We start from the raw sequence: 13,220 nt of genomic DNA, 5'->3' as shown, positions 1-13,220 counted from the left end.
TCTTGTTGCGGAGCACAGGCTCTAGGCGCGTGGGCTTCAGTAGTTGCAGCACATGGGCTCAATAGTTGTGGCGCATGGGCTTAGTTGCTCCGCGGCATGTGGGATCTTCCTGGAGCAGGGATTGAACCCGTGTCCCCTGCATTGGCAGGCGGATTCTTAACCACTGCACCACCTAGGAAGCCCCAGGTGGATTCTTAACCACTGTACCACCAGGGAGGTCTCTAGGACTGTCAGCCACGTGTGTATTTCTCTTTGTTTATTAACTGTTTTTCCTGAAATGTATATAAATTGGAATTTCATGTCTGTTTCTGTATTCCTTTTGATTAGCATTGTCATTTCAGGAGGGATTTGAGAATATAACTGTTCCACTTTTGTTTTCATTTCTCAGCCACTTGGCCATTGTCTCAAGTAGTAGCTCTGGACTCGGAGTCCGAAAACCTGCGTCCCATGCTCACTTGGGCCTATAATTAGTGGTGCGGACAAGAGACCTAATCCCTTTGGTTCTCAGTGGCCTAATAGGTTAGGGATTCAGTCACCTCTGAGCACTCTTTTCACTCTGATTCTGGTTAAGTGTTTTCAAATATCAATATAAAAGTAAAGGTTTATATGGATCTAATAATCTTCCTGTTTCCTAAAAGAGTCCTGGCCCTTTCTTTCATCACTTGTACATTTAGGTCTGCAGTTTGAACTTTCAGAAGGTCCCTTTACCATTTAAAAGAAACTGGCCTCCGGGTTGGGTGTGCCATCACATGGGACAGCAGATGCCTTTATTGTGTGTCTGAAACACCAGGTTAATAATTAAGCTGGAATTGATGTCAACATGAAATTTGCAAAAGAAGAAATAGAAGTAATCAATAAACATACTGTAAAATGTTTATCTTGCTGGCAGCAAAAGGAGTACAAAATAAACAGCAGTGAGGTACCATTTTCCACATAGCATCCCAATGATAGCAGCTTGCACATATACTGTAAGGCAATTGAGAACAGGCTTTATGAAAATCATTTTGGCAGTTCATAGTTAGAGCCTTAAAAATAGTCACACTTTTGGACACACTAATTGCAATCCTAGAAATCTATCCTAAGGAGATAATCAGAAATGCAAACTTATACAGTAAAGTGTTCATATAAGTATTATTTCAAGTCACTAAATACCCCAAACCTAAATGCCCCAAAATGCTGAGAAAGGGCAAAGTGTACCCCATCTGTATGGAGGATTCTTGTACAACTCTTTAAAATTATATAACAAAGAATCTTCAGTAACACAGAGAAATACATCTGAAGTAACAAGAAGTTGAAAAAAGCAAGATAGAAAATTGTAGATACAGTTTGATTATCTCTGTCTTTATGTGTACACACACACCAACACACACAAAGCAAGAGAAAAGACTAGAAAAAATTATGTCAGCATGCTAACTCTAGTTTTCTCTGGATACTGAGCTTATTGACGATTTTATTATTTTTAATGGATTTTTTTCCAGATGTTTTACAATGATTATGTAACTTTATAACAGAAAATAAAGTGAAGTCATTTGCAGTTTACATGCTGAAGCAGGAGAGTGTGCGGGGCCTGCCAGTGTGATTTGCGAGTGTGGGGTCAGCAGCAGCCTTGGCGGCTGGTCAGCAGGATGCTGGAAGCCGCAGCGGGGCGCGCTCACTGCGGGTGTGTGCCCTGCTCATCTCCACTGAACTGAGGTCAGGAAGCCTTTTCTCTCCCCTTGTGAGGGACAGCTGTAGTGTGGAGTCTTGTTGGGTTTTGTTCTTGCTCTTTCATACAGAGAGACACTAAATTCCCTGAATTGACGTTCTCCCTGCAGTTTGCAATCAACAAAGAGCGGGGTGGTGTCAGAAGCTGCTGCTCCCGTGCTAACAGCCACCTGCTGACCATTGAGAGCTCAGCAGGCCCCCCCGTGCATGGTCCAGGGAGCTTTTTCTGATCACACCAGAAATGGAGCTATTGGGAAAAGGCAAAAGAAGAGAAGAAGAGCTTTGCTTGAGTCTCGCTGTATTAATAAGGCTTCCTTCCATGCCCCTGGCTAGCTGCTAGGAAATGGAATCGGTGATATTTTAAAATGAGCCATGTCTTGATACTTAGGGTTAATTATGTGAACGTGATGGTCCTAGACTCAGGGACGAAGAGCAGGGTGAACTTAGTCTGAAAAGACCTAGTTGGAGACAGTTTTCAGAAATCCATGGCTTTCTGTTTTCTTCTTTCCAGATCTACATAGTAGCCGCCTGACCGGGCAGGAGAATGGGTAGCAGGCTGTCCAGGTCTTCGTAAGTAGGGAAATGTCATCTGCAGTGACTAGTTAGGGCTCTGATGAATCCTGAGATTCTTTTAGCCACATCTTGATTAATACATTCCTGAATGCAGTGATTCTTACAAGGGTGCTTAAAAGAGCCTATCTGTGTTCTGAAATTCCTTGTTAATCCTAATAATTAGTAATCTTCCTCCCTCCTTCCCTTCCTCACACCAACCCTCCCTTCCTCCCTTCTTCCCTTCCTTGGACAAAGGTGCCTTTCAATGACCAGCAGGTATTAATTGTAATTTCTGAATTAGTGGGAGTCCAAACTATCAAGGAGACACTGAAGATTCCATCACTGTTCATCATTCTGATTGCATACAGCTGTGCTGCAGTGCAAAGGTAATCCATCCCGAGGGGTGGTATTGAAGGAGTAGGGAGAAAGCTGCCTCAGAGAAAAGAGCACAAATTTGTATTCATAAAAATGAAACCATGCAGGCCTTCCTCAAGGCAGATGCCCTGCATAATGCCTCCACCTTTGATGGCTTCAGAGTCAGAAGGGGTTTGTTGGTGGCTTAGAGTTGCAGACTTTTCACTTTCTTATTTTTTCCCTTGTTTTTAATTTAATTTATTTTAAAAATCACAGAAGTCATGAATATGCATGTACCCTTAGCTTAGAACTTCCCAATTTTGCTGTTCAGGGAGACACAGCTTTGGGAAAGATCTGTAGTATTCTCCTTACTTCCTGTCAGTAATAATAAATTCTTCCTTCTTTCAATCAATCAATCAAGAAACATAAATAAATATCACAGAGGGACAAATGCATGTCTAAAAAATTTCAAACACGATGAAGGTGTGTCAGTAGTGCCCACCCCCCCCACGCCCCACCCCTGTTTCCCGAATTGTGTGTTTGTTGTCCTGTTTTCCCTCCAGAGGGCAGCTTGGAGGAGGGCTGTTGAGCTAGAGTAGGTGGGAGCAGTGACCAGGGAGACGGTGGGCGGGCCCCTGGAACGTGGCGTGGCTGGACAGGTGTCCCCTTCAGGGGGGTCTGGGACCCAGGTAGGTGGCCTGGTCCCGTTGGTCCCTTGCGGGCACCAGCAGCATGACCCACCCAAAGTGGAAGAGGGCGCCACCTACAGGGGAAAGTGCTGTTTGCACTCCTGACCTTGCTGGGATGCTTCCTTTTACCTTCCAATGGAAGAAAGTGGAAGCTTGGGTGCCTGGGTGTGGCCATCATCTTAACCCAGTGGAGCTGTTGTTCCTGGACTTTAAAAACTTTCAGTTTTCACTTTTTTTATAAAGCTCCCTGCTATACACAGTCATTATGATGCATGAATGACTCGGTTGCTTGTACTAGTTTGTTCCCAGGTACCATTTGTTAAACGAATGAATGAATGAATGAATGCACAAATAGGAAACACATTAATTACACTGCTGTGAATCTGAATAATGGACTTGGCAATGTGGTGTGATCTCTGCTCGAGCAGGACTAGGCTCCAAGTCCAGCGGGGCCCTTGATGTCCCCTTGTCCCCCATTCCATGCACCATGCTTCTCTATATCACACTTCATGCCTCCTCCTTGTGGTGGTGGTGATTTATGAGCATGTCTTGGGCCACCCATTTTATTGTAAGTTCTTTGATTAATTGTAGAGGGCTCTGTACCCAGTTGTTGCTCAAATACAAATGTAACTTGTTCCAAGCTAAACTATACCTGAGGGTGGATGGAATGAGAACCAGCTTCCCAGAGCCCTGTGGCCTTGGAAAAGTGGAGGGAGAACCATTGAGGAGTGAGCAGGATTCCAGGAACTGGGAGGTGTCCCTCCCCACAGTGGAATTTCTCTCTCTCTCTCCCACTCCAATTCCCTGCCGATCTTCCCAAGGGCTTGAAATGGACAGAGTTTGAAATCTTTGAGCGTGCCTCTCTCTGCGAAAAGGTCCTGGCCCCAGCTGGAAGCCATAGCATCCAGTGTCCGCTCTTCATCCCTTTTCTTTCTTCATTTCTTTTCTTTTCTTTTTTTAATAGCAATTTTTTTTATTGGACTATAATTGCTTTACACTCTTGTACCAGTTTTTGAGGTACACCAAAGTCAGTCAGCTGTATTTATACACATATCCCCATATTCCCTCCCTCCCTTGACTCCCCCCCACCCTCCCCGTCCCGGCCCTCTAAGGCATCATCCATCATCGAGTTGATCTCCCTTTGTTATACAGCAACTTCCCACTAGCTATCTGTTTTACAGTTGGTAGTATATATATGTCTATGCTACTCTCTCACTTCGTCCCAGCTTCCCCTTCCCCCCACCCCCCCCAACCTCATGTCCTCCAGTCCATTCTCTGCACCTGCATCCTTATTCTTGTCTTGTCACTGGGTTCATCAGTACCATTTTTTTTTTAGATTTTATATATATGAGTTAGCATACACTATTTGTTTTTCTCTTTCTGGCTTACTTCACTCTGTATGACAGACTCTAGGTCTATCCACCTCATGACATATAGCTCCATCTGATTCCTTTTTATAGCTGAGTAATATTCCATTGTCTATATATGCCACATCTTCTTTATCCATTCATTTGTTGATGGGCATTTAGGTTGCTTCCTCTTCCTTCATTTCTTGTCCCCTCCACATTGTCCCCTCCTCTGCTGCTGGCAGATTTGTTTATTCATTCATGGAAATAAACTTGGTGTAGCACAAACCAGTTACATTAATTAAGCATCTACTATGAACTGAGTGCTGGGAGGGGTCTTCAAGGATCCTCCTCTTCCTCCTCCTCCCTCTCAGGAGGAAGACAGGCAGCAAAGCAACTCACTTGAATACACAGTGACATTTAATATTTGCCCAATGCAGTTACAGGCACAACACTGGACACACCAAGGAAAGAGCAACTAATTCTGCCCAGGAGGGCCCGAGACGCCTTCCCAGTGGAGGTAGCATTTGAGTGGAGCCTGGAAAGAGGTGTAGAGTTTTGACAAATGGGCAGTTTTGATAGCACTTCAGGGAGCAATGTGAGTGAGGACATGGAAGCACATATGGGAACCATGTAGAAAGATCAAAGGAAGCAAAAAGGGAGGAACAGAAGTGCTTGATGGCCAAACTGAGCAGTTTGGACTTGATGTGGCAGGAGTTGATCTGCAGATCTGACTGGACTCTCTGTTCCTCCCTCCCAGCTCTGAGAGTGCTCAGGCAATGGTTTGGTTCACTGATAGCAGACAGGCTGGCTCCCTGAGGGCAGGGATTGCTCTGCCCACCATGACATCCCTAATGCCTGGCTCAGTGCCAGACATAGTAAACACTTAGTAAATATCTGCCAAATAAATAGGTGATCGACTTCACAGGGTAACTCTGCTTTCTGAGAATGTGATATGAAGAATTCCGAGGCTCAGCCCGAGTCCACCAGGAAGTGCGGCCATGGACCAGTGATGGGGAAGGGGCACCAGGGCAGTCTTGCTATCCCTGTACTAGATGACCCTTCTGGCCCTCCCTGCAGTGCTTCAACCCTGGGAGAAGGTAGCCCAGATGAGCCTCGGCTATCAAGTTGTGTCATTGCTAACTTTCAGAAATTAAGACTTATTCATATGACTGGCAGGCCTTGTTTTGGGTGTGCTGCTGTATGAGAGGGTACGCCTGCCATTCTGGGGAAGACCTCCAGTGTGGACGCTCCCCTGAGAGCCCTCCTTCTGAAAGGATTAGAAGTGGTTTTGAAACAGGCAGAACTGATCCATGGTGGTAACAGCCAGGCTGGTGGTGCCCATGGTGGGGAGGTGGTGCCTGGAAGTGGGAGGAGGGGCCTTCAGAAGGTGGGTTACATTCTGATCATTGTCCTGGGTACTGGTTGCACAGGTGTGTTTATGTTGTGAAAATTCCTCAAGTTTTACCTGTAGGAATTATATGCTTTTCAATATGTGTGCTCTACCTCACTTAAAAGTTTACTTTTGAAAAAGAGAGAGAGAGTTGTCAAAGATGAGGCCTGATGAGTGCAGCCTTAAGCGGAAAGGCTGGAGTTAGGGTCAGATTTCAGCAGGTTGTAATTCTGTCCATTCCCAGAAGGGGGCAGCATTGTGCCGCTTGATATCCTGCAAGAATGGAGCATAAGCTCCTTGTTTCTGCCCTCGCCCCTTCTAGAGGCTTAATGCTACTCATTTTGATCATCCTACTGGCCTTTATCTTTGGGATCTGGATTATTCCCTCCCTCCTTCCATCCCAAAGACATCTTTTTTATTTCTCTTAAGAGTGACCAAAGCCATGTAGTCAAAGTGAGAAAGGAGGGGAAAAACCTCACAAACTGGTACAGGGACACTAGAGCCTAAGACAGTAACAGCAGATTCCTCCTCCTGCCGCTGAGCGCAGCAGGGACAAGGTTGCAATCTGTCTGTTTTGTGTTAGACAGCAGCATGTAAACTTATTTGAGGAAGATTCCTGAAACATGAGCTAGTGCTCAAAAATGTGCACCCCGGGTATGTGCAGAAATCGGCCCCGTCAAGCCACTGGTGCCCAGTGAAGGCACCACTGGGGGTTGGCGGAGGGTGGGGGGGGGGGCATCCCTTCCATGTAGAACACGTGTCCGGTTTACTTTGTATCCAGTCTCTTCCTCTGCCCAGTAAAAAGTAGCCATAAGATTTTCTCCTTCTGTTTTAAATCTGTTGTATAGTTTCTGTAATGAAGTTAAAATCCAGGTGCCACCTCACATTGGATGGAAGGCAAAGATGGCTTCAGGAGCTGGCAGCCCCACACATCCCATGTCTTCTTCCCTCCATCCCGTCATCCGTCTGTCTGTTCATTTGCACTTGTTCTTCCATCCATCCATGTTTTGAACATGTCTAAAGAGCCTGTCGTCCACTGGGTACAGTGCTAAGCACTGGGGTTAGGGGGAAGGACAAGGGAATAGTCCTTGCCATGGTGGGCGTAGGGTAGGGGGCACACAGGTATTTATGTTGTAATCACAACACAACCTGGTCATGCTCTTCACGGCAGGGTGTGCTGGACATAGCAGGGCACAAAGGAGGGTCCGGAGCTGCATGAAGGGGACTGTGTGCAGGAGACAGCGACAGCCACCAGAGACAGGGATGCCTGAGCTCAGTGGTAAAGGTTGGATCCAGGTTTCCCTGGGAACCCAGGCTGAGGTGGGCATTCCTGCTGCATCCTAGGGAGTATGGCACATTCTGGCAACGGCCAAGTGTCCATGTGACCTCTGTGAGGAGCAGGGGTGTTTAGGTGTGAGAGGAGAGGCCAGGAAGGTAAATGGGTCTGATGGTAAAGAGAACTGCATGCTCAGTCTGCGGCTACAGTTCCCTGAGCTTCCTGAGGAAAATGCAGATTGGGTCCTTGGGCATCAAAACCCCAACCTGCCCTGGATACAGCTGTGGGGCCCGAGGACACAAGGTTCCTCATGGTGTCTATACCAGTGCTCCTGAGAAACAGAGACCACAGACACCATTGCTCCCCCTTCAGGTGCTTCTGTATTAAAATGCAGCATGAGATCCAAGTGCATTGTATTTTTAAATCATTTTTCATATCTTTCTATCACTCACATTTTCTGGGAATCTTGCTGGGATGTGACACAAAAGGGTGTCATTCTGCCAGTGGTGACATTGCTGGTGGAATGTCTTGGAGGTGGAAGGAAGGCAGTTTTATGACTCAAAAGAGCTTATTATTGAGGTAAATTTTAGAGCTAGAACAATGGGTGACTATTTTTATGTGTATGCACATGTGCAGTTTCTTCCAGATTAACACAGTATCATGCTGAACAGGCCCCGTGACATTGAATAATTTAACTGAGGTTTCAAAAATACGTGTTACATTTCCATTTGATGTCAAATATATTGGGTCCTTTCCACCTTGGAAAATACCCCCCCACACACATGCCACCAAACTCACACATGCACACACACCCGTACGTACACACACTCATAGCAAGATTTTAAAATACAAAGGCCAGGAGTCTTTTTTTCTAGCTGACCTTTATCTTTTTCCCAGTCAACCACTTTGTTCCACCCCATCCCTCTGAATCCGCTAGAAAGTTTCCTTTAAACCACCTCTGTCCACACAACTGTTAGCAGCTGACAGGGGCTGCACAGTGTACACATTGGGTGCTTGTCCAGAGGCCTTACTCCGTAACAGGGTTCATCTATATCAGCCTCGCGTGTGAAATGAGATCCTGTTAAGTTGACAAAGACAGCCCTCTACCTCCATCACTAGAGCTAGGTTTGTGGCCTGCTTGGCCTCTTTGAGGTTATTGGGTTTATGAGCCTCTAAATAAAAACCACTCTGTGTGAGGGAGCTTGAAGCACCTAAGGGTTTGTATATCGACAGGTGCGTTGTGCTGGCGGTGATGTTGGTAGAGAACATCAGTCTGTCCCCTCATTCCAATGTGCCTCCCTGCTGCTTTGTAAGAGTGAAATATGGGCACATGCTCAGCAGAGGTTTCCACAGATCTTTGAGTTTGGAATAGCTCTTGCTCACATGCCTCAAAACTGAATAACAATTTCAAATCTGAAATAATTTCAGTACGAGGGTCAAACCCTGCTTGTCATCGTAAGAGAAAGCGTCTATAATTCACTATTCAACCAGTAATGGTGTGACTAAAACTGCTTTTTTAAAAAAAATAGCCACTATAAATAAATTATAATCTACCCATATGTAAAATACTAGATAGATGTTTAAAAATGAAATTTCCTGGTGGTCCAGTGGTTAGGACTTGGCTCTTTCGCTGCCTGGGGCCCAAGTTCAGTCCCTGGTTGGGGAACTAAGATCCTGCCAGCCACATGGAGCGGCCAAAACAAAAAAAAAAAGGGAAATAGATCTGTATGGACTGACAGTAACTGCCTCGTCAGAGGGGAGTAGGCCTGAGAAGGCAGGGCAGGAGTGTTTGAATTTGAACAGAAAGGTATATTCATATATAATTTGTATGATTTAAAAATTTTAAAAAGAATATAAGCAGGCACTATATAAAAGTTAAGGAAAGAGTAAACTTCTTGAACAAAACTCTGACGTAAACCTCTCTGCATCCTCCTGAGCCCGTCATTACTCCAGGCTCAGCATAACTGCCATTTATACAGACCTTTAAAATTTACAAGTATTTTCACGCAGGCATTTCTTTCCAGCAATCCTTTGAGGCTGGTGTTTGTAATCCCCATTTTACAGGCGAGCAGACTGATGCTCAGAGTAAGTAAGTGACTTGCCGTGGCTCATAAAAGTCATTGAGAAGCAGAACAGAGATTCAGATCCTGGCCTTCCAGATATGAGGCCTGGTATTCTTTCCACTTCATCACATTGGAAAGTAGTTAATTTCTGCTGATTTGACTTAATTTTCTTATTGCTTGTTTGTAAGGAGCCATTTATTCAAGTTGGGTTTACAAGTGGTATTGGTCCGCCTGTTTTCAGTAAAGGTAGTTATCTCTACTCATCAGCCAGTAAGGTTTGTACCTCTCTTTTCTGGAATTCTTCGAATCCCTACCCCACCAGTTTTCTTTTCGTGTTTTCTTTCCTCAGAGAGCCTTTTCATAAACTGCTGGCCCAAGGCCTTATCAAGGGGCAGACATTCCGCCTACCATCCGGACAGTATCTGCAGCGAGAGGAAGTAGATCTCACAGGTAAGAATGGCCCATCCAGACTACTCCTCCGGACTCCTTGGTCGTCTGTCAGTGGGAGGTCTTCGTGGCCGTCCCCTCACCTCCTCCAGCCCCACAGAACCCTGCATGTCTCAGTCATGCGTGAGTGCATCTCCATCCACGTTGGCCAGGCTGATGTCCAAATCGGCAGTGCCTGCTGGGAGCTCTACTGCCTGGAACACGGCATCCAGCCCGATGGCCAGATGCCAAGTGACAAGACCATTGGGGGAGGAGATGACTCCTTCAACACCTTCTTCAGTGAGACAGACACTGGCAAGCATGTGCCCAGGGCAGTGTTTGTAGACCTGGAACCCACGGTCATTGATGAAGTTCGCACTGGCACCTACCGCCAGCTCTTCCACCCTGAGCAGCTCATCACAGGCAAGGAAGATGCTGCCAGTAACTATGCCCGAGGTCACTACAGCATTGGCAAGAAGATCACTGACCTCGTCATGGACTGAATTCGGCAACTGGCTGACCAGTGCACAGGTCTTCAGGGCTTCCTGGTTTTCCACAGCTTTGGTGGGGGAACTGGTTCTGGGTTCACCTCCCTGCTGATGGAACGTCTCTCTGTCGATTATGGCGAGAAGTCCAAGCTGGAGTTCTCCGTTTACCCAGCCCCTCAGGTTTCCACAGCTGTCGTTGAGCCCTACAACTCCATCCTCACCACCCACACCACCCTGGAGCACTCTGATTGTGCCTTCATGGTAGATAGTGAGGCCATCTATGACATCTGTCGTAGAAACCTCGATATTGAGCGCCCAACCTACACGAATCTTAACCGCCTCATGAGCCAAATTGTGTCCTCCATCACTGCTTCCCTGAGGTTTGCTGGAGCCCTGAATATCGATCTGACAGAATTCCAGACCAACCTGGTGCCCTATCCCCGCATCCACTTCCCTCTGGCCACATATGCCCCGTCATCTCTGCTGAGAAAGCCTTCCATGGACAGCTTACTGTAGCAGAGATCACCAATGCTTGCTTTGAGCCAGCCAACCAGATGGTGAAATGCGACCCTCGCCATGGTAAATACATGGCTTGCTGCCTGTTGTACCGTGGTGACGTGGTTCCCAAAGATGTCAGTGCTGCCATTGCCACCATCAAGACCAAGAGTACCATTCGGTTTGTGGACTGGTGTCCCACTGGCTTCAAAGTTGGCATCAATTTCCAGCCTCCCACTGTGGTACCTGGTAGAGACCTGACCAGAGTACAGCGAGCTGTGTGCATGCTGAGCAACAGCCATCACTGAGGCCTGGGCTCGCCTGGACCACAAGTTTGACCTGATATATGCCAAGTTTGCCTTTGTTCACTGGTACACGGGTGAGGGTGTGGAGAAAGGAGAGTTTTCTGAGGCCCATGAGGACATGGCTGCCCTCGAGAAGGCTTATGAAGAGGTTGGAGCTGATAGTGCTGAGGGAGAGGATGAGGGTAAAGAGTGCTAACCTGTCTACTGCAATTTTACACTCTTGTCTCAGGACTGTCTTATTTGTGTTCTCTGAAGCGGCCCAGTATGGTCCTATCTTGTCAATAAAAGTGACATTTTATTTTCAAAAAAAAAAAATGGCCCATCCAGGTGCTCACAGAGAACCAAGCAGGCGAGCGCCGCCAGGCCCTGTCTAGGCAGGAATCCAGGAGAGCGACCCTAGCCTCATGGTCTCAAAGCCTCCGCTGGCTCAGGGCTGGTGCCCTCTGAGGCTGGGGCTGGGACTGGCTGCGCCTCAGCCCCGTCCCCATCACGCTCAAATGTCCGTTTAGCTTCTGGAAGGGTTTTCTTCCGTATGTAACATGAAGTCAACCCTGGCATCACCTCCTGTCCTAGCCTGTGTTTGACAACCCATCTCAGGGCCCCCAGACCCAAGAGACGTTCTTGTAAGACTGGGGCATCCTCAGCACATCTCCCCACGTGGCCTAGCTGGTCATTTCAGAACCTCAGGGGTCACCACTCTACTTGCACCCCCATGGTGGAATACCCCTGACTCCCCCGACTTCCCCTTTTCCCAGCTTTCCCAAGTCTTTTCCTTCCACCCTGTGTTTTCACTCATCCTCGAAGGTCTTTAGGTGGCATGATGAGGGTATATCATGTGCACCCAACATACAAATAAATAACATGTTAGATAACTGGGAGGCGGCTATGAGAAACTCTGGCCATTAAATTTAGAATAACCAGTGTGTAATGGATGAAATTAGGTAAACCCAACAACCCCTTAAATGGTAGGCAGCCTCCCAAGCCAAACACTGGAGAGAAGATTTAGGTGGAAGCAGTCAATGGAATTACCTAACTAAAGCAATAATCTTTAAGGTTTTGAAGGGTCACCATGGTCCATAGGAGAAAAAGAAGCTGGAGAAGCAGAAATTGGCAGTGTTTCTCCAACACATGCCGGAGCCAAAGGAGCTGAATCCAGGGGGCACATAACTTTCAGCTGTCGATGCAGTGCTCTCTGTGTCATGAGCAGGGCTGCCACGTATGGCTGTGTAGTTTGTGCACTACCCGAAGGCAGCCAGCTGAGGCGGGGAACAGGGCCCAAAATCCAGCCATACACCTCAGGGCCACATCTGCCAAGAGAGGGCAACTTTTTCTAACTTCTCAGCTTCTGTACCCAGAAAGATGCCTTTTTCCTCATTTTCCCAACAGTGTTATAAAGGCTTGCTGCAGTTTGGACGGGGGCGGGTGGGGGGGAGGGTAGTGGTTCCCTGAGCCTCACCACAGCTTGGATAAATCATCTTCCCGGACTTCAGTCTCCCTTTGCTCTGACATCACGGGGCCAGGCGGTGTTGTGAACATCTTTTCCCTCCCCATGCACACTTGCCCCCTGGGGGAGAATACGTACTTGAATCAGCAAGGGCAGGCATCCACCTACTTAGTGGATGTGCCTCTCACGAACTGTGGAGTTGGCTCATAGGTATATACGCTGGTCCCTTGGGAGTGAGTTTGGTTGCTGTTGGAGTCAGAATATTTAGCTGGAAGGAACAGGAAACCATGCAAAGGCAGGTTTCACACAAGGATATAGGGACATCACCCAAACCCAAAGCCAGCTGCAGGAAGTACAGCATGTAGGAAGCTGCCAGGCCACTCCTCTCGCCTCTCTCTTTCTCAAGCCTCTAGTTCCTCTTCCTGCTCCTCTCTGTTCTTCTGCCCTGTTCTCATTCCTCTGCCAGGCTTGAATTCTGCTCTCCCTAATTTCAGTTTACAAAGTGACCTTTGGCAGCCGCAGGGCCACATCTTGCCCCACCTCCTTAGGACCTTCTGGTTCCAGTGCCCAGCAGCATCGAGACAGAGTTTCTGTCTCTTAGTTCCAATTCCTGAGAAGGAGGCTTAGCCTTGTCAGATGTCCTTCCTGGTCCCAGCCAATGGAGCTTGGCATCAAGGTCACCTCA

The 13,220-nt window shown here is 47.2% G+C and overlaps 1 protein-coding gene and 1 pseudogene across 2 annotated transcripts in view; both read left to right on the top strand.

Moving 5' to 3' along the window:
• LARS2 (leucyl-tRNA synthetase 2, mitochondrial) overlaps window positions 1-13,220 on the top strand; it is a 147,328-nt gene that overhangs the window by 114,057 nt on the left and 20,051 nt on the right. For both annotated transcript variants that reach the window (XM_057706095.1, XM_057706094.1), the window contains one exon: window positions 9,727-9,827. In XM_057706095.1, the coding sequence (XP_057562078.1) occupies window positions 9,727-9,827 (101 nt within the window). The remainder of the gene's footprint in view (window positions 1-9,726; window positions 9,828-13,220) is intronic.
• Window positions 9,914-11,165, top strand: LOC130834962 (tubulin alpha-1C chain-like; annotated as a pseudogene).

This window comes from Hippopotamus amphibius, chromosome 13, assembly GCF_030028045.1.
Source record: "Hippopotamus amphibius kiboko isolate mHipAmp2 chromosome 13, mHipAmp2.hap2, whole genome shotgun sequence".
Lineage (NCBI taxonomy): Eukaryota > Metazoa > Chordata > Mammalia > Artiodactyla > Hippopotamidae > Hippopotamus > Hippopotamus amphibius.
Note: the sequence above shows the minus strand (reverse complement) of the source record. Positions and strands in the feature narration are given on the sequence as shown.